The following is a 22360-nucleotide window of genomic DNA, read 5'->3' on the forward strand; positions in this document are numbered from 1 at the left end:
ATGGACAAAGAGTTAAAAAAACACAAAATCAACGAGTATTTTACGTGTATGAGTCCATACATATATAGGACAGGTGAATCACATGGGGGGGGGGGGTTCAAATATTTGATAATAATAGCAACTACTTTAGTCTTAAAATATCTGTTCAGACCCAGCGGCATTAGTACACACTAAGAAAAACAAGTACCGGTGGGTACCTAAGTGGGTACAAATGCTTGTCGCTGGGGCAGTACCTTTCTGAAGTACAATGATGTACTCACGTAATTGTACTTAATCGTCTTTTAATTACCCTTTGTTACCTTTCAGCTTATGGAAAGATACATATCTGATCCTTCAAAGTGCAATATTGTACCTCTGTTGCTGTAATGTACCTACACGGTAAAATCCCGAGTGTTAATTTAACTCCGAGAGTGTAAAAATGGACCCAAAAGGATCCATTTGTACACTCTCAGGGTTAAATCAACACTCAGGTTTTTACTGTGTATGAGCACAGAACTGTACCTCTTCAGTACCTCAATTTCTGAGAGTGTATTAGTATCAGTATTAGTATTAGTACTAGTATGATAATATTCTATAGTCTGATAAAAGTTTGGCCTTTAGACGTAGAGCAGGAAAGTGTTGTAGAGAGTTATAAAGTAACGTTCCAAAGTAACAGGACTATCCAGCTTTAGACGTAGAGCAGAAAAGTGTTATAGAGAGTTATAAAGTAATGTTCCAGAGTAACAGGACTATCCAGCTTTAGACGTAGAGCAGAAAAGTGTAATACAGAGTTATAAAGTAATGTTCCAAAGTAACAAGACTATCCAGCTTTAGATGTAGAGCATAAAAGTGTTGTAAGAGAGTTATAAAGTAACGTTCCAAAGTAACAGGACTATCCAGCTTTAGACGTAGAGCAGGAAAGTGTTATAGAGAGTTATAAAGTAATGTTCCAAAGTAACAGGACTATCCAGCTTTAGATGTAGAGCAGAAAAGTGTTATAGAGAGTTATAAAGTAACGTTCCAAAGTAACAAGACTATCCAGCCTTAGATGTAGAGCAGAAAAGTGTTGTAAGAGAGTTATAAAGTAACGTTCCAAAGTATCAGGACTATCCAGCTTTAGACGTAGAGCAGAAAAGTGTTGTAAGAGAGTTATAAAGTAACGTTCCAAAGTAACAGGACTATCCAGCTTTAGATGTAGAGCAGGAAAGTGTTATAGAGAGTTATAAAGTAACGTTCCAAAGTAACAAGACTATCCAGCCTTAGATGTAGAGCAGAAAAGTGTTGTAAGAGAGTTATAAAGTAACGTTCCAAAGTAACAGGACTATCCAGCTTTAGACGTAGAGCAGAAAAGTGTTGTAAGAGAGTTATAAAGTAACGTTCCAAAGTAACAGGACTATCCAGCTTTAGACGTAGAGCAGAAAAGTGTTGTAAGAGAGTTATAAAGTAACGTTCCAAAGTAACAGGACTATCCAGCTTTAGATGTAGAGCAGGAAAGTGTTATAGAGAGTTATAAAGTAACGTTCCAAAGTAACAAGACTATCCAGCTTTAGACGTAGAGCAGAAAAGTGTTATAGAGAGTTATAAAGTAACGTTCCAAAGTAACAAGACTATTCAGCTTTAGACATAGAGCAGAAAAGTGTTGTAAGTGAGTTATAAAGTAATGTTCCAAAGTAACAGGACTATCCAGCTTTAGACATAGAGCAGAAAAGTGTTATTGAGAGTTATAAAGTAACGTTCCAAAGTAACAGGACTATCCAGCTTTAGATGTAGAGCAGAAAAGTGTTGTAAGAGATTTACAAAGTAACGTTCCAAAGTAACAAGACTATTCAGCTTTAGACATAGAGCAGAAAAGTGTTGTAAGAGAGTTATAAAGTAACGTTCCAAAGTAACAAGACTATCCAGCTTTAGATGTAGAGCAGAAAAGTGTTGTAGAGAGTTATAAAGTAAAGTTCCAAAGTAACAAGACTATTCAGCTTTAGACATAGAGCAGAAAAGTGTTGTAGAAAGTTATAAAGTAATGTTCCAAAGTAACAGGACTCCCCAACTCGAGTGATATTAGCTATGGGCAAGAATCCCAAGTTGCCCATTTAAGTTATTATCCTATTTAGGCACACAAGGAAAATGTGAACAGTGTTAGAAATTACATGTTTTTTTATCTCGCAATTTGAGCTAATGTCATGCTGACAGTTGTCAATTATGGCATGCCGAAAACAGAGGTAAGACAAAAACACAAGTCCAATATAACCCGGGCACAGGGGCACACGTTCAAATGGGCACACAAGAATTGTGCCAATTTGAATGCAAGTATTATTTGTATGGACGCCGGTTGGTACATATGTGCACATGTCCAGTTTCTCTAAAAAGAGACTTTGTCACAGCATTATCAAAATGTTGGACTACTGAGTGAAGTGAGTATTGTGAATATCGGAGGACGCTAGCTACCTCCAAGGCATACTCCTCAGATCTTCATCCATGCAAATAAGGTGTTGAGGAGCAATCTCTTCTATTTCCAGCCCCTCCAAAGCTTCAGATGAATCATCCTTTCCACATGTTTGCTTAATGATTGCATGTCTGTACTTGTTATTTTCCAGCACAACATCATAGATTTTTTTTTTATTTTTATTTTGTAGTTATGTGGTCATGGGCCACGTATTTAATCAGATCTGGTGTTGTTGAATACATGTATCATAAATATAACAAAGTGTGCATGTTGTTAGATCGTCTCGTGCATTTATCTATCTTCAAATGTGTTATATCCATGGGGGGGGGGGCAGAATGTTAACTCGATTCAGGGCTTTTCTATAGCAAGGTTGTGAGCCAAACCAATAACTCGTTAACAAATATAGTTATGGGGGGGGGGGATGACAAAACGATCTCACAAGTTTAGCTGCCTCCTGGAATGCATTAGCTATACAATATGTTAGGGTGAGCCAACAAGGGGCCCACTTAACAGACACTACTGCCATTTTTAAGGCTGTCAAAGCAAGACCTATGTGTACCTTTGCAAGTACTGGCTGTTTTGAAGGTCTTTCATGTTGTTTTGTGTTATGCACACTGTTATTTTGCATGATCTAAACGGTGTGTGTAATTATAGCATCCGTATCTAAACAAAGTCTCATGTTGGGTCTCCTCTTACAGTAGTTCAAAGTCGGCGTGGCTTGTGGGTTTTTGGGTTCATGAGAGGGTGCGCAGGCTGCAGGAGCACCGCATCCGCTTTAAGCTCTTAGGAAGAGTTGAGATACGGATCAGGGATCCGCCAGGACACCGCAGACCCGGGAGACTCTGAGTCAGGAGATGACGATATACCGTGATCCGTCACGGTATATCGTTCAAACTAAAGTTTAACTCGCAGAACTTCTCATCCCCACTCTAACTGCAGTACTCTGCAACTATACAACACAGCCTTTTACTTGCTGTGCTACTTCGCGGCTACAACTTCTTTCTCTTCTTATGAGTTTATTTGTGCTGGGGGAAACACCTTTCTCTGGTGCTGGCGGTCTGGGTCATGAAATTATCCATTATCTACTATCCATGATCCATTTTCTGCTTATCCTGCTCTCAGGGGTCATGAAATTATGATTATTGATTGTTAGTCACTCTGGATGAATAGCTAACTGGATAGAAGAAAGGCTTCACGTGCCTCTCTCGGGACAGTCTCAAACCCTTAAGAAGTTAGTCGGGACAAAGAACAAACTCTCAAGGCAGCAACAGCGGTCAGGGGAGAGACAGAGGGATAAATTAAGCAACACAAAGGAAAGCAAAGCTAACAGGAGGGGGAAAAGCGAATGCTGAAAGCGAGGGCGAAGACAGAGGGGAATGGTACAGTGGTGAACCACAGCAAAGGAACCCAGAGCCACGTCAGCACAATAGAAGAGGGGGAAGAGGAACCCCACACCTCCCTCCCCTTCACGCCCACTTTTTTCTCTGCCTTCCCATCCGTCAGCGGCTCCTCCTCCACCGGCAAGCTTTACTGGGCTAATTCTCACATGGAAATTATGTGCAGGATTTTGAAAGAGGGCTTTTGTATGGCCCACATATTGTTTTAATTGTGCATAGATTGGGGAGGGGGGGGGAACTGGACCGACTCAGTATGTAGATAATGCTTCCCAGTTAAGTTGGCATACCTCTCTCTCTCCCTATCTCTGTTTAATTCTCCGTTTCTCTCCAACCGTTTCTTAATTTCTTGCTCTCTTTTACAGGAGCAAGAATTTGAAGCCGACATTGACTCATAGAGTATGTGTACATACACACATGAAGTATATTAATGTGGAAATGATGCAGGGAAAAAAAAGCAGATGTGGTTGATGTCTGCAACCGGGTATAAATCAGTACAGGTGACACCGAGCCAGCAGTCATGGGAAATAAACCAACTGCATGATGGATGAGAAAGGGCCAGGGCCAGGGCTAGGGCCAGGGCCAGGGCCAGGTCCAGGGCCAGGGCCAGGTCCAGGGCCAGGGCCAGGGCCAGGGCCAGACCAGAGGGCTGACATACTACCTTCTAGTCATGTTTATACTCGCATTTTACTATGACCAATGGTGAAGGGTGGTATAAGAGACTTGACCTTAAGTTCCATAGTAAATAAAAACAGACTGCAAGAGTTATCAAGCATTTTAGAAACAGTGCTACGCTTCTTGAAGGAAGAAGAAGAAGAAGAAGAAGAAGAAAGAAGAAGATAGCCACGTTATTCTTGTCATTGTGCAGGTTACAAACAAGTCTGTCTTCTGCATTCAACCCATCCTATTGTATAGGAGCAGCGGGCAGCTGCGGTGCCCGGGGACCAACTCCAGTTCTTCTTTCCATTGCCTTGCTCAGGGGCACAGGCAGGAGTATTAACCCTAACATGCATGTCTTTTTGATGGTGGGAGGAAACCGGGGCACCCGGAGGAAAACCACGCAGACACGGGGAGAACATGCAAACTCCACACAGAAAGGACCTGGGACGGCCTGGGGTTCGAACCCAGGACCTTCTTGCTGTGAGGCAACAGTGCTAACCGCTGGGCCGCCGTGCCGCCCGTCATAATACGGGTGAGTTTAGGTGGGCGACAACATTTGAGTCTTAAAGCGAGACACGAATACAGGGAAAGAGAACGCTGTGACGAGGTCCAGCCCGTTCTGTGTGCGGGTGCTCACCTGGATATAGCTGTTTGGTAGGAGCGCTGAGCTGAGCATCTTTGGATACTCTATAGGCCACATCAGGTCCTTTTGTCGACTTCCTATGTGAGCAGAAACCTGTTGTTTTTGTAACACCCTCAGGTAAACTGTGGAAATCTAAAATCTTCAAGAGGTCTGCGGGTTCCACTGTGGAGAGAAGAGAGACACAATGGAAACGATGTGTTAGGCTTTTAAGGAAATAACATGCTTTGGATTCAGACAGAGAAATGCCGTTCGCAAACAGAATAACACACTTGATCCCCACCCCACACAATATCAAGGTACCCAAACCCCAGAGTAAAATATCTCTATGAAATAAATAGGCTTAATGTGAACTACCTAACATCCCCCACCAACCTAGTTACCCCTTCTCTACCGCCTTTACCCGGGGGTTTTAAGCAAGAGTAAGGTTACCCTGAAGGATATTTCACATCATGGCTGAGCTATGTTTGTTTTCCAGTTAGGCAGGGAGAGATGTGGCCTTTTATAGATCGCCATGATAATGGGTTACGGCTGCTCTTAAAGGCCATTGTGTTACCGTCTTTTCGACCAGACCAAAACTACCGCCGCCTCCCTCTGGCCGCAACCGTGCAATTAGCACACCCTTACGCTGGCGGTCCCAGCTGCTAGCAGGCCGCCGCAGCGGCGCACGGGGTCAGGACAGTGTGACATGGGGTTTGACCCCGCACCGCACCCTTGGAGGCCAAAACCACCCAGAAAAAGCAGCTGTTTTCGTAGCCAGATGTTGGCAACGAGCTCGGTAATGACACACATTAACAGCTAGCGCCGTCCCTGGGAAGATGTGAAAAGAGAAGATTACTATGATACATCTTCGGAGATAGCGGTGAAGAGATTGGGGACGGGCACCCGCCGCCGTGGTGAGGCTGTAGACTAAACAGAAGACGATAGCAAAAAATAAATGTTTATAGCATGGGGGGAGGGGGGGGAATATAGACAAAAGTGAGACAAAAGTGCATTTTTGTGTGCACCACACACTTATTTGCCCTGTGTAAATCAACTTTGACTAGCGCCTGAATGGGCTGCTGGGAAATGTGGGAGGAAGGGTGGGAAGTGCCGAGCGTTTGCACTTTCTCCACTGCCCACGGCAACGGCCTGCAGCTGGATATCGTTACACACATGCACTTACATGCAGCGGCGGTGATCAATTAAAGGGCGCTGGACGTTCTTAAACACAGGTCTCCATTTAGGACCACTTCAGCCGCACGTGTACCTTTACAACTGTGAGGTAACCTTCCTCCTCATCAACTAGGGCTTAAAAGCCCATTACCCGCATTGTGTCGACGTCAACGGGGCAACATAAGCAACTAAATAAGCCTTTGTGTCGAAGTCGGAGGGATGACATCCAATAGTGCCCCCGTAATCTTTCACTTGCGAGACATCAGGAAGATCTCAGGTGCAGGGGACCATTACAGGAACCCCGGCTTCGCCAATCGCACACATAAGCACTTTGTGCCTCGCTGTAGCGGGTCGACCGAATGAACAAAACGTTAAGCGCCGTCTTTCAACACAAATATACATGTCAGCCCGGGGAGTGTATGTGGACTGTTTCAAGGGGGGGAACCCTGGATTTGTTTCAGACGAATGAATGGAGCTATGAAGTGATTCCCCAGCTGGACCCTCTCTTTTCAGTTCCCCCGGACCCTTCTCCCCCCCTGCACGCACAACACACACACACAGACACACAACCCATATCTCTCCCTCTTTCACCCCCTTCTCATTTCAGTCTTCCTGTCTTCACAGGGAAGCGAACTGGAAATGTTTTGTTTTTTTTAGATTTGAGCTGCTGAGCCCACGAGTCAGACGGGCATGGTACACCAGCACGCCGGCAGAAGATTTCACATCAGCAAAGAAGAATCCAGTCATCGCCCTTCAATTACCAAACCCATCTTGGTAGGCGTCTTAGTATGACCAGAGGATAACGGACAACTTCAGCTACTACAGTCCCTGGGAGTGCGTGCCGTCGCTGCACAGAGGCCTCGTGTCGGGATCCACACGAGGAGACAGCTTTGTCTGTCATCAGGTCACGACGAAGAAACGTAGGGAAACCAACCGGCCAGCTATATGAAGTCCATTGTTCACCACGATGATGCAGGCTCGGCTAATTAGCTGCTCTGAATGAGCCGTGGGCCTGTATTTAGCAGGGAATTACACTTAATAATACCCCAAAGAGCCAATTTAGGGGTGAAAAAAAACATCTTCAAAGCAGAATTTAAGAAATATTTGTACCATTCACGGCGTCATAAGCTATATCTCAGAGAGGCAGCAATTCTCAAGTGGTGGGTCTCAAGTGTATACGATACCGCAAGCAAAAGATGACATAATCATAACAAAGTTTGGACAGAAATTATCAATAAACTACAAGCATTTGTCATAAATCTGTCACAATATGGACTCATTATTTATCCTTAAATGTTAGTGTTTCGCCGCTTCTTTCTTTGCAGCATTTGATATTAGGGGGGGAAAATATATATATAGATATAGATACATAAAACGACCCATCCATCCATTATCCAAACAGGGGGGATGCTGGAGTCTATCGCAGTGGTCTTTGGGTGTCTGTCTGTCTGTCTAGAGTGCCCCCCCCCCATGATGGCTGGAATAGGCTCCAGCATCCCTGCAACCCTGACAGCAGCCTGCAGAATAAGCGGTTTATATATATATATATATATATATATATATATATATATATATATATATATATGTGTGTGTGTGTGTGTGTGTGTGGGTATGCATGTATGTATATGTATGTATATGTATATATATATATATATGTACGTACGTACGTACGTACGTACGTACGTATGTATGTATGTATGTATGTATGTATGTATGTATGTATGTATGTATGTATGTATGTACGTATATGTGTATGTACGTATATGTGTATGTACGTATGTGTGTGTGTGTGTGTGTGTGTGTGTGTGTGTGTGTGTGTGTGTATGTATGTATGTATGTATGTATGTATGTATGTATGTATGTATATGTATGTACGTATATGTGTATGTACGTATATGTGTATGTACGTATATGTGTATGTATGTATGTATGTATGTATGTATGTATGTATGTATGTATGTATGTATGTATGTATGTATGTATGTATGTATGTATGTATGTATGTATGTAATTTTTAAAATAAATATTACATGTCAATTAGATTTGTTTTTTCTCTTGATTAGCCATTGAGGTAATATCTCAGTAACTGCATATCGTTGAAAAAAATCCAACACATTCTTCCTGCCTCGGAAAATGGATGCTGGTGCCATCCAGACCCCACCCTACACCATCCTAACCTGATGATGAGAGCTCCGAGTTCAGCTTAGCTTAGGAGTATTTTTAAATCAAAACAAGTACGATAGATACGACCCATATGGTTTTATGGAGCTCGGACATCCGGAGGGAGCTCGGAGTAGAGCCGCTGCTCCTTCGCGTCGAAAGGAGCCAGTTGAGGTGGTTTTTTGGGCACCTGATCAGGATGCCTCCTGGGCGCCTTCCTGGCACGTCCAACTGGGAGGACAACCCGGTGGTAGACCCAGAACTCGCTGGAGGGACTACATGTCCAATCTGGCCTGAGAACGCCTCGGGATCCCCCAGGAGGAGCTGGAGGAGGGCGTTGCTGCGGAGAGGGACGTCTGGAGTGCCCTACTTAGCTTGCTGCCACCGCGACCCCACCCCCGGGGGAAGCAGATGGCGATTAATGAATGAACGAATGAACATATGGTTTGATTGTCAGGTTTACGAGTAGGAGTATGAGTGAAGGTGTTTGCATTTATATCTGTCACTTAGCAACAGCATCTCGCTTTAAGGTGTTTGGAAAACACAGGCCCTGGTAATCATAGCAATTACGGTCACTGCTTGAGCGCGAAAAGCACTGTAATTTTGTTGAGGATGCGCTGACTGACTCGCCACTAGTCAGCGTCACTTGACTGTGGCGGTTTGTCAGGTTACTGTGGTTTCTGAACCGGTGGATCATGAGAGTTGTAATCCGTGGTATTTAATGGGGATGGGGTAAATTTGTCTCCCCCACTGAAAGAGTTCTGGGATGCGCCGCTGACTGCCTCGTGATGCCGAGCAGTTTTAACGATCTGTTTCATACGCACCAATTTGGTGTCAGAAGATAAGACAATTAAGAGGTGGTAATCTGGTTTTATTGGCCTTTTGTTGGAAACTACCCCCGGGGCGAAGCGTGCGTGTTAAAACAAATGTTTGAACCGATGTTTCTTTTTTTTTTATAGGTTAATGCTGTTTCCTTTGCTTGAAGTAAAGGTATCACGAGGTGTTTTCCACCTAGTAAAGCACGGCATAGACTATTGCAAAGGGCGGATATTATTTGGTCTCCCCCCCCTTTTCCTATAGCGCACAACCACTTAATCTGGTATTTGCCCCAACTTGCAGAGGGTATGTTGTTGTTGTTTTTACCACAACACATTTTCAATGGCCTAATAAGATCACGCAAAGAGGCCGCCTACAAAAAAGTACGGCTGTTCCCCATAACGTCTCGCGTACACGGCGAAAGCTTTGAGGAGTTATTAATATCCCTAATGATTGTAGTATCATCAAATTCCATTTTATATTACGCTGGCAAACAAAAGCTGAGAAATCCATGTGGATCAGGGCTAGATTTTATGAGCTTTCGTAGGACTAGGGCAGAGACCGCTGCTTTTCATTTATTTTAGAGGCTCCAATAATCACAAACACCTTCATCTCCATGAATCTTTCAGCGAACGTTTTTCTTGGATCTGAACTGGTGACATTGTTCAAGACCAAATGCTGCCGCTAAACATTACACCTATCAAGCTTACTCATATCCCTTTCTCCTCACCAGCCACCAGCTGTACCCATAGAACAACTCTAGTGTCAACAGTAATACTACCCTATTCACTTCTGAGGCGATAATATCACAAAGTGAGTCGCTCCAAACAATGTCCGGATAACCCCTGCCACCCAAGGCCCTGGGGTCGCAAGAATCCATGGACGAAACCCGCCACGTGTCCACTGCAGAGATACAGAGAACTGATATTGATGGACTCTTAGGACCACAAGGCCAGTGACACTACATAAAGGGCTGGACACCAACACGTGGCTGTACTGCAAGACCATGTGCTCGCATGCCAGCATACATGCTAGCATACAGTACATGTGCAAAACATGTGCAAACACACACACACACACACGCACATGTATTTGCACGTAGATGTGGACAACACTGCAAATAATTTGTAGCATCTACAACATTACAATATTATCCCAACATCTATATATAGGCATCCAAAAACAAACCAAGAGATCGATGAAGAAAACTGGTGGCTAATAAGACAGACAGATATGTCATGTGATATAAAAAACCAAGCAAACTCTGCAGATTGGAATCAGTGAGCGCTGGAGCAACGTCAGACTTGGCGATGAACACAGCTCCATCGCTCTCTATTTCAATCAAGCTGAATTGCTATGTGGCATCGGATACATAGCAATTGAGGAGGTCATTAAATCCCGCAGGGAGGGGACCCACAGAAGAAGAAAAAAAAACGCATCCAGCATGTGTGTTTTTGGATTTTCACATTCAACATTAAATCACCAAATGGGTCAGATCAGGAATTTGACAGTCAGCGATTCCTTCAATGACCCGCCTCCTGGTGGCGCCCCCTGGTGCCCATTTTGATCATTCATTCATTCATTCACTCACCCGTTTTCTATGGTTATTTCTTTGAGTCATTGTGTGATTAATTTTTTTTTTACATGAGCCTCTATCAAATAATCAATCTTACATTCTTAGAATTTTATGAAAGTTTATGCTTATTTATGTGGCCATGGATTTTCAAAGTGTGTTTTCGTATATAAAATACACATTTTATGTATTGTATACAGCTCTGTTAACCTTGGAGCAAAAGGGCAATTTCTATATAAACTGTCTACTTAAAGGGAAATTCCGTAATTTTTTTTTTCAACCTGGGTCATATTCTGATAATATTCCTTATCATTCCTAGCTATTGTTATAGTATTTTATTATGTCCCCGCCTTACTGTGGAGGTTTTTGGAGACAAGCCTAAACAGGCACTCTGCTTCACAACGGCAGTAGGGCGTAGTGAAATACAGATTCAATTTACCTCAGACAAGTCCAGTTTATCAAAACTTCTTATTTGTAAGTGAAAATATGTTGACATTTTAAATATATTAGCTGGAATTCGAAGCAAAACTACTGAATCCAATACCGCATCTTCAGCTTGCTGAATGACCTACCACACTCAGCCTTCTCTGCAGGCACCACACTGGTGACTCACACATGGAAAATATGAGTCCTATTCTAGCTACATAATAGGTTAAGTATGTGGTGTTTAAGTCAATAATTTAACTTTTAATTTCAACGTCGTCTTCACTCGCAAACAAGAGGTTTAGATAAAATGGAATAACAACCAGTGAGTGGACATCCTTGTCTTTACTCAGTGTTTATTTCAATTTGGCCTGCAGCTGTGGTCAACTTGGGTGGGATGTACATACAAGGCGGCCCTTCTCCAACAATTTAAAGTAAACATTCCCCACAAATATCAAAAGAGATTGCTCATTCACACTAGGCGTCTCAGCCGAGTCTATACAACGTATGGCAGCCATCTATGGTTAAGCGTGCTCACCACTGTCCAAATGTTTGGGAACCTAACTACTATGAGGTAAATCTCCAGCCATTTGCGGTCTAATGATAATGTAAGGCTGAGTTAAATAAAAATCACTTAGGTCATGTAGTGGCTTCAGTCTTGGTTAACGCTCTTTTTTTTTTTTGTTCGTATGGCTGTAGAGAGATTGTAATGGATGGTTGGTGAGCCATACTCTGTTATTTTGCCAACCGACTATAGGCTGCTGCTTTAAAGAACATCCACTGTTGTCCCAGCTCGCAATGCCGCTTCACAACTTAGCGTATTTCTTTTTCCCCCTTTTTCTCCTCAACTGAATCTGGCCAATTACCCCCACTCTACCCCACTCACTGCTCCACCCCCTCTGCCGATCCCGGGAGGGCTGCAGACTACCACGTGCCTCCTCCGATACATGTGGAGTCACCAGCCGCTTCTTTTCACCTGACAGTGAGGAGTTTCGCCAGGGGAACGTAGCGCGTGGGAGGATCGCGCTATTACCCCCTGTTCCCCTTCCCCCTGGAACAGGCGCCACGACCGACCAGAGGAGGCGCTAGTGCAGCGACCAGGACACATACCCACATCCGGCTTCCCACGGCCAATTGCGTCTGTTGGGACGCCCGACCAGGCAGGGAGGTAACAAGGGGATTCGAACCGGCGATACCCGTGCTGGTAGGCAGCAGAATAGACGGCCACGCCATCTGGACGCCCACATTTCTTTTTCTTTCTTTCTTTCTTTTTTTTTACTGTTAAAAGAAAATTGTGCAGATGGTTTTGTGCATGTGCAGTACTGATGAGCGTTTTACATGAAGTCCTCTGCACTGGATTTGTAGCCGAGGGAATGAGGATATGTTTGTTGAACGGCGTCTAAAGCAGACCAGAGTATTGGAAACCCTGCTGGGCTGTAGTTTTTACCCTGCGCCACTGCTGCTCCAAACATGTAAACACAATTGGGAAGAACTGAAAGTGTTTGTCAAGTGCTATCACAGTTGCAGACAGACAGCGATACGTTCGAAAATTGGTGAAATTTCCCTTTAGCGACAGTCGTAATGAAGGGTAACGGGAACACCTCAACACAGTGCTTTTTTCAATGAGGCATGGCCTATGTACGAAAATATGTTCTACAAATTTAGATATAATAATTTGTATGTAACGGCAATATAATGTCACAAAGACCAACTATCCTTTGGACTTTTGATGATTCCGGTATAATATCACCGTACAAGCAATGTCAGAGCGAAGAGGCTAAATCGTCTGACAACAATTAAGCTCTGGGGACAACGGCCAGTATTTTGGGGCTTCCGCTGTAGCAGCTGGCTGCTTGCTTCTGTTTCCTATTGTAACGTGCACGGATAAGTAGACACGTTGGTCCTTGGCTAACGGGTCGGACCCTTTAGTCGACTGGTTAACGTTGTCGCTTGCGGAGTGGGAGACACGGGTTCGCGTCCCGGCTGTGGCGACGGTTCCCGGGTTGCCCCCCTAATTCGCTACACTATGAAGGCTTCCGCTTCCGTGCACCCGCCACTGTTCACAGTTAGATGAGCAACTTCAGACTCGAGAATGGCGTTGGTGTTGAGAGACGACTTCTACAACCTGATTGTTTCACAAGGAGTCGAGCTTTTCTCCAAACAATACACAAACATCGATCCGTCTTGATGAATGCTTGATGCAATAATCCAGGTAAGGAAATCAGAGAAAGTTGAATCAGTTCATCCAGACATGTTTATAGAGATAAAAAAAAGTTACAATAATAAACGTTGTGTCCAGATGAATTCAATTTTCAATTCAATTGATACCTTTTTAAGGTGTTTTAGGTTCAGACGAAATTTTCGGCCTATGCGTTCCGCTTCTTTTATTCCCCACACGGACTGTTACCAACATACAAGGAAAGCATGTTCCTGTAAAAACGCAAACATGGTTGATCGATACTACTCGTATTAAAACCAAAATGGAAAACAGAACGCTTCCCATACCAAAATATTTGTTGGGTGGTGTGTGTCTTCCTCAAGCTTGGGTTCTCTACCAGAGGCCTGGGAGTTTTAGGGTTCTGTGCAGTATCTTAGCTGTTGCTAGGACCACACTCTTCTGGACAGAGACCTCAAATGTTATCTCTGGTATCTACTGCAGCCACTCACTCAGTTTGGGGGTCACAGCCCCTACTGCTCCTATTATCACTGGGACCACTGTGGATTTCACCCTCCACATTCGATCTAGTTCTTCCCTCAGCCCTTGGTATTCCTCTAGCTTCTCATGCTCTTTCTTTCTGATGTTGCCGTCGCTCGGGATTGCTACATCAATCACTACTGCTGTCTTCCGTTCCTTGTCAACCACTACAATGTCTGGTTGGTTAGCCAGCACCTGTTGAACTTGAAGTCCCACAGGATCTTAGCTCTGTTATTCTCAACCACTTTTGGCGGTGTCTCCCATTTGGACTTCCAGTCTGTATTCAGTACACATATTCTTACACACTATCCAAGCCACTTGGTTATGCCTTTCAGTGTATGCTTCCCCAGCTAGCATTGTATATCTTGCTACTAAGTGCTGGACTGTCTCAGCTGTGTCTTTGCACAGCTTGCATTTTGGGTCTTTTCTGGTGTGGTAGAACCCTGCCTCAACTGATCTGGTCCTGAGTGTCTGTTCTTGTGCTGCTATGATCAGAGCCTCTGTGCTCTCCTTCAGTCCAGCCTTTTTTAGCTACTGGTAGGATTTCTCGATATCAGCTACGTCTTCTTCCTGTTGATGGTAAATCCCATGGAAGGGCTTGATCTTCCACAGTACTTCCTCTTCTTCTGCTGCTGCACTTTCTGTCTTCTGCTGCCTGAGCTACTCATTCAGCAGTTCAACCTTGGGGGCCCTCTTTCTTATGTACTCATGGATGTTCCTTGTTTCATCCTGGATAGCGGCCCTGACACTCACTAACCCTCAGCCCCCATCTTTTCGCTTGTCATACAGTCTAAGGCTGCTGGACTTCGGGTTGAACCCTCTGTGCATTGTGAGGAGTTTCCGTGTCCTGATATCTATGGCCTTTATCTCCTCCTTTGGCCAGCTTATTATTATTATTCCAGCTGTGTGTCTGATGACTGTTAGGGCACATGCATTGATGGCTTGGATCTTATTCTCCCCATTGAGCTGGCTGCTCAGGACCTGCCTCACTATCTGGAGGTATTTGGCTGTAGCTGACCTCCTTGCTGCCTCCTTGTGGCTTCTATTTGCCTGTGGAATACCCAGGTACTCGCACCTGTCCTGTATGTCTGTTGTCCTGCCATCTGGTAATTCAACCCCTTCAATGTTCACCACCTTTCCTCTTTTTGCCACCATTTTACCACACTTGTCTAGTCTGAATGACATCCCAGTGTTCTCGCTGTAGATCCTTTTGAGGTGGATCAGCGTGTCAACATTTTGCACATGGCATACAGCTTGATGTCATCCATGTATAGGAGGTGGCTGATGGTAACTCCACTTCTTAACCAGTATCCATATCCATTCTTTTTGATGATCTGGCTGGGGGGGTTCAGGCCTATGCAGAACAGCAGTGAGGATAGTGCATCACCGTGGCATATGCCACATTTGAAATCAGGGCCTGGTGCAGTCCAGTTCTTCATGTTTGAGACTCGTCACTGGATGTCAGCCAAAGTGATCATAACTGCTTCTTGTTCTAGGGTATTGCTGTGATCTGCTCTTAGGCCCAGCAGCAACTGGGAATTGGTGTTGAGCAATGATTCCTTTTCCCATATATCCTTCTAGTATCACTCAGCCTCTGATCTGGGTGGGTTTGATGTTGTTCCCTTGTGACTCTGTGGCTGGGAGTACACTTTGGATGGTTTTTTGAGGAACAGGCCATTTACTTTTTTGGCTTCTAATTCTCTAGTGTATCTATACAGCCTGGCAGCCAAAGCTGTGAGTATTTGTTTGGAAATTTCCAGGGCCTCACTTATGTACATCTTGCTGTACTTCTTCAACCAGGGCCTCTCTTTCATCACACCTTTCTCTACCACTATTAACTGGCTAACATCTCTCCGTGCTGCTTTGATTTTGGCTTCCAGCCTTGTATTCCATGGAAGGTATTGTTGATGACCTGTGTTCTTAATCCTGTATCCAAGCATCTCCAGCATTACAGTTGTAGTGGCATACATAAGCTCGTTGGTCTCTGTTATGGTGGCAGTCGAGATATAACATAAGAATGTTTCCACATCAGCATGACTCAGGACCTTGTCACTGAGTCATGGAAGCTGATCCTGGGGGTTGACTGTGTTTAGTCTGGCCATGATTCTCATTTGAACCTCAGTAACGTCAGCTGTCATAGCTGGTAGGATTGTTTGAGCTGGAGTCTGTCCTCATGTATTTCCTGCCTACTAGGTGGCTATTCAGGGTGCTGGATTGTATATTCATCCTGCTGGAGCCTCTCCATCTGAAGTTGTGACAGTAGCATTCTTCTATCGATGTTCAAGCACTGAGCCACTAGCCACTTCTGAGTCAGTGTGGAAGTAGGTCTCCTACTGCTCCATAGTTCCCACATACACTTCATATAGCCCCTCTCCTGGGGTCTGCTGTTATAGCAGCATTCCATCAATTCCAGGTTGAATGAATTGTTCCAGTAGCCCATTTCTCATCAGGTTGTGCTATCACCCCCACACCTGATGGAATGGAGCTTGTCAACCCGGGCGATGTCCGAGCCGGCTAAGCTATGGACTCCTACTGGTGATGCTATCCAGCAGTTTTATAAATAAATAGATAAATAAAAAAATATCTATATATACACACACTTTCAGCTGCTTCCGTTAGGGGTCGCCACAGCGGATCATCCGTTTCCATTCCATATATATATATATATATATATATATATATATATATATATGTGTGTGTGTGTGTGTGTGTGTGTGTGTGTGTGTGTGTGTGTATGTATATAATCCTAATAGACATTACTATATAAATAATAAGAAATTACATTGTTAGCGCTGTGCATTGTGTGCCATTTAGAATGTGTTCAATTGCATGAAAAAAAAGTTTGTAGAGAGCATCCAGTTGTTGCTAATTGTGTCATGACCCTTGCTGAAGAGTTTTTCTTCTGCTAATCCACACTGACACACGATAATCCTGTGAGATCCACAGCTTCTGGGGAGGAAATAATCATCATCAGGATACTACTCATTCCTTCGTTGCTAATTTGTCTTTTATTTCCACACAGTCTATAAACCACATCAACATACAACTCATGTGACTTCCGACATTCCTTCCTCAGATTCCCCTTTCACTGATATGAAAGCGGCTCTCTGTCCATTACTCATTTTCATCCAAGCATGGGTACATACTTAAACCAGCTGGGTGAGAGACCTCTACCCCTAATGGACTTAAAACCAACCACAGTGCCTCTACTGGGTCCCTCGGGGGTCAGCAAGGGGAAGAGGGCCAATTAGCAGCTTACAGCAAAGAGGCAAAAGCTAAAACAGACAGCACAAAACAACGCCGTCCTGAGACGAGCACGTCTTGATTACCTGGGACCCTGGAAGTCTCCTTTCAGCATGTGAAGCAGTTATCCAGCTGACTGATACAGAACTGAAAACTGACATGCAGCATTGACATTACAGATGTATTCATTTTTGATCACAAAAATCCAGCGAAGAACTCCCTCGTTGATGAAAAGTACTGCGTGAGAGGCCAATAAGTTTCACAGATGCTCACTTCAAAACTCTTTAAACTCATTTTCCTGTTAATCTGTGTACATATTCACTCACTTTTATTCACGCATTTCCCTTACTGGCGTTCAACCGCCCAGAGGAAGCTGTCTTGACCACGTCCTAAACCACAGGTATTGGTCTCAATGTCACCTTATTAATATGAGGTGTTTACTTAGCCTGGCCGCTCCATGAGAGCGCAACACTTCTGGCACTAAAGCCCCCCTTACTAAACATACCCCCGCTGATATGCCCTGGGTCAAGACACTGACCACAACCTCTTTACTTTCAAAAGACTGGTTTTCTGCACATAAACATTATTTTTCAGCCTTGTTTTTTTCCAAATGTTGTTTATTTGGTCTTTGCTTACTTTCCGCTCTGTCTTCATATCTAATGGCTTTCATTCAAAGAATTGTCACGTTTTAAAAAAGTGTATCCCTCTTTTTTTTTTTACCCCAACAGAGTATGTTCTGTCTTTCTCCTTTTCTCAGATATACAAAATGTGTCTTTTCCCTCCCATGCCGCCTTATATGCGGTCCTGGTCATCAAGAATTGGGAGTATTTTAATTAAAGCATTTGAAATAAGTATTTTGAGCAATTTTTACGTTGTATTTGATCAGGCTGGAAAAAAAATGTATTTAAAAATACCTTTCAGCAGAGATCAGACTTGAGACCAAAGAGGGACGGTCCTTTTTCTCGCTATATAACCTATTAATGACGATGTAAACGTTATGAAGATAGTTAGCTGCCAAATAACAAAGAATAACCTTAAATCAAATCAAATGTCTTCATTTCGAACATGCGAAATAAAAAAAAATAAAAAAGACCAAGCATAAATAAAGAAAACAACAAATGATGAAAACAAAACCAGAAGAATTCAACAAAAGAATACTCAATAGAGAATCCCAACAAATATTATATGTTCAAAAAGGAGCAGGAGGAGGTCACTCCTTATAATTTCCTGCCCCCTCTCTAATGCTCAGTTAATAAGCCTAAATAATAAACTCAGCATTAGCATTAGCATGTGTGCATGGTGTGGATGCTGATGCAGGCTGCATTCAGGCTTGATAGTTCCTCCATCCCTCTGATGACCTTTACACATATTATTTATTTATTTATTTATTTATTTATTTATTTATCAGTGTTTGTTTGGACATTTTTAAACAAACTTTTAATAAGGTAATCAATTTTGGACATAACATGTAGCATAAAGGATGCAGACTAATAAACGAGCCACTAACATCTGAAATGAATTATATTGCTGATCTGCTCTGATGTATAAAAGCCAAAGGAGAGAAAGAAAAATACAGTTGTTTTCTTGTTGCTGTGAGATCTGCTTGCATGAAGGGAAAGGGGGGAAAGGGGGAAAAACAAAAATCAGGAAAATAGTCTATTGCCACTAGACTGCACTGGCAATCAGTATATGAAGGAAACAGAAAAGTAAAGGTCAATTAAATACAACTCTCTTATTGTAACCAATGTGTTCTGGAGAGGCTAGCATCTTTATCATTTGTTTGCTAGCAGCAAATATATGTTTTTTTGTTTTTTTTTTCACAGCTACTTTGCGGACACATGAGCAAATACTGGTCTACTGTTTTTGTGTTTGTGTACACAACTTAATATTATCCAGATATTTCATGAAAAAAATGTGCTATTGACAATTTATCAAACACTTTCTCCACCAGGACGCAGGACAGCTAATGTGTCTCAGCTCACATCCTGCTAACAGACTCCCTGTACTCCAGGACCCTGTGGTCATCTGATATGACTCCTTGGCTGTCCCACGTTCTAGGCTAAAGTTTAAAAATCCAGTCCAATAAAAATCATGTTTTCCAAAAAGGTATTTGGGCCTTTGCTGTGGCCACTCCTGGACTATAAAAGTGATTCCTGCCCCCTACACCATTACTCACACAACCCTTTTGTCTGCGTGTTGTTGGGAGTTTGAGCATATTATCTGATGACATGGCACTTTATGTTCTTTAACATTATACACATTATAGTTGTGAGGTTCATTGCACAGATTACTCGTTTATTTGCAATCACTTCATTCGTTTTATTAACGGTACACATTTCTATGACACATTTGTCCCAATGTGCATTTGAAATGTGAAATTTTGTCGCTTTAACATCACTTTGGTCAGCTCGTGCTTTACGAGTAAACTAAAGTATAGAGGAGCTCCACATTGTTTGAATCAGGCACATTAACGATCACCAACGAAGGCCCAATATGCAATTACAGCGATCCTAAAATGTATAAAAAAAGGACGAAAAAAAGTTTTCCTCTGCCTCAAACGATATGACTTGCCGAAAGCGTCTTTCCCTAAAACACAACAGATCAAGCATCCGCTATACAATGAACCCAGCTTGTAAAAGGGTCTATTCAGGAAGACTTTATAAGCATTAACAGTTATTAGCTCTATAGGGCGCATACCTGCAATTAAGGAGAGCAGATAGTAAAAATGGCGGTGCACGCGTTAACCCCTTTCACTCTCATTTTAGTGTCTTGCAGTGGGGATATGTGAAGTTATGGCCTGCAGAACGCCGTCTCCCTCACATGCATGAGTCACAGGAGAGAGAATCTCTGCTATTCCACTCAGGCCGGAGGTGGGACGCGCCGTAAAGGTCACGAAACCCATGAGCGTGTGTTTTGTTGCGTTGCATTCGTGAAAATGTACTTTTAAAAGACGATATCAAAACTTGGCAACTGCTCTCCCTCTATGAACAGTAGCCGGAGTGCCAGATCCAGATTCTGACTTTGGGCTCGGCGCCAAGACTGTTGTGGATCCCAATCCCCTAACCCGTCCGTCAACCCTCAGTTTCCACCCCCTCTGAGAAACACACACACACACACACACACACACACACACACACACACACCAGCAAACTAATGTAACGCCGCTCAGTAATTCCAGACTGGACCATTTCATTTCACAGAGGGAGGAGTGCTGGACCAGTGAATTAGAACCTTTTTCATGGGGGAGATTAACATTCTTCCTTCTTTCTCCGGCCCCTATCCTTCTCCTCCACCCCTTTAAGAGTGAGGCCTGACTTTGCCGGCACATGCTTGACCTGGCGCTGAGGACAAGGAGTAATTAGCAGCAACAGAGAGGACCTTGCTTCTCCTGAAAAGCAGCGCTGCCAAAAAAACAAGAGGGCCCAATGAGCGCTCCACCCCCCCCCCCACCCCCCTCCTAGAGCGCATCTTAGATGAGGAAGGATATGTCGAGACTTTTCTGAATGTCGTCCAACTCCGCTATCCGAGCTGGAACGTCGCCATCTGTGACGTGGACGTAGCTATGGCCGGAGCCTCAGCTCCCCTCAAGGCAAATCCGAAGGGTCGAGGTGTCGTCGGCAAAGCCTCCGAAGCATCTTTTCTATCAGAGTTTCCTGTCACTTATGTCAGTGGCTTTAAAAGCATCTCAGTCTGCTGTAGCCGTGCCTACGCTGAACAGAGATCAGCATCCCGACACTCCGCGACCCTCGCAAAAAATTCAGTCACTATTGAACTTAAGTTCTGCTTTCCATGTGACCACCCCTAGCAATTATAATGCAGGCATTATGTGTGCTAGATTAAGCACATTACCTACACTACATGGACATCCTGTCAAGGAAAACACACTCATGCAAGCGTCCACACACTCACACACACACACACACACACGCACACAAGTGCATGAGAGTGGAAACACACACACATAAGGTTAACACACCCGACACACACAAACCCATATTAACGTAAGACTCGGAAGCCAGTAATTAAAGGGCAAGCAATCACACACACACACCTCCACACTAATTAAGCCCACTGCTTCAATGCAGCATGCATTAAAGCACGCGTCTGACATGCGTAGTGCAGAGGCCGCCAGATTAGCTGGCTCGCAGGGCCTCTGCACACCCTAAACGTTAGTGGAAACCTCGCTTTATCTAACTCAGAGACAACGACAAACATGCATTTTGCACACACCTGCACATCTGCAAAAAAGAAATAAAATATGCAAACACAACACGTCACTCGCAAACCACAACGCAATACAGGGGAATGCTGCGTTGCTTGTAGGTGGTCAACTTCTATAGACAGGCGCCGTCTAAGACCCTCATTCGTCGACGTGGGACGAAAGGCTGCAAAGCAGCAGAGGGAAAGCAGGAACGGGAGCGAGCTCACTGTTTACATATCTGATGTATCTGATGCTGTCATTTCCCCACTTGTGACCAGCCCATACCGGTGTCCGTCATAAAATAAGGGCCAGAAGTGAGAAGTATGCTCATAGGAAATAACTCCAGCCACTAATCACTGCAGGAAAGGCTGAACCAGATAAACATGAAAGTGTATTGGGACAAGCTGTCAGACAAACAGGCGAAGACAGAATCACACATACACAGATATTTAATACCAAAACATGACCCCAAAACAGGCCTGCGGTGTTACACGGCCTTGTTCAAATGGAACTTCGGTGAAAGGTAAAGGTACAATAAAAGCAGCTTTTGTTCAAATGTAAGCTATTGCTGACTATTTTCACAGCAAAATCAATAGCAGGACTCAAGATCTGCAAGTTTCAAGGACAAACACTTAACCTGTACTGTACACAAATGTGTTTTCCCTGAAAGTATCTTCCTCTCAAAACTCGGCTGTCGTTGATCAAATTATGCCAATCTTTCAGTTGCTGCATACTGCAGCTCTACATCTGTGTGTGTGTGTGTGGGGGGGGGGGGGGGGGGGCGCATTGAGATAGTGCTGCAGTAGTAGGCGTAGTGGTGGTAGTAGTAGTAGTAGTGGTAGCAGTAGTAGTAGTATCAGTAGTACTAGTTGTAGTAGTAGTAGTAGTGGTGGTAGTAGCACTAGTAGTAGTAGTAGTAGTAGTACTAGTTGTAGTAGTAGTAGTAGTAGTAGTGGCAGTAGTAGTAGTAGTAGTAGCAGT

General features: G+C 43.7%; 1 protein-coding gene across 1 annotated transcript in view; it reads right to left on the reverse strand.

Annotated features, from left to right (window-relative positions):
• The window catches only part of col5a1 (procollagen, type V, alpha 1), a 103800-nt gene that overhangs the window by 74371 nt on the left and 7069 nt on the right, over positions 1 to 22360 (reverse strand). Inside the window, exon 3 of the mRNA XM_056290506.1 lies at positions 5111 to 5278. Within this exon, the coding sequence (XP_056146481.1) occupies positions 5111 to 5278 (168 nt within the window). The remainder of the gene's footprint in view (positions 1 to 5110; positions 5279 to 22360) is intronic.

This window comes from Lampris incognitus, chromosome 12 (assembly GCF_029633865.1).
Source record: "Lampris incognitus isolate fLamInc1 chromosome 12, fLamInc1.hap2, whole genome shotgun sequence".
NCBI lineage: Eukaryota > Metazoa > Chordata > Actinopteri > Lampriformes > Lampridae > Lampris > Lampris incognitus.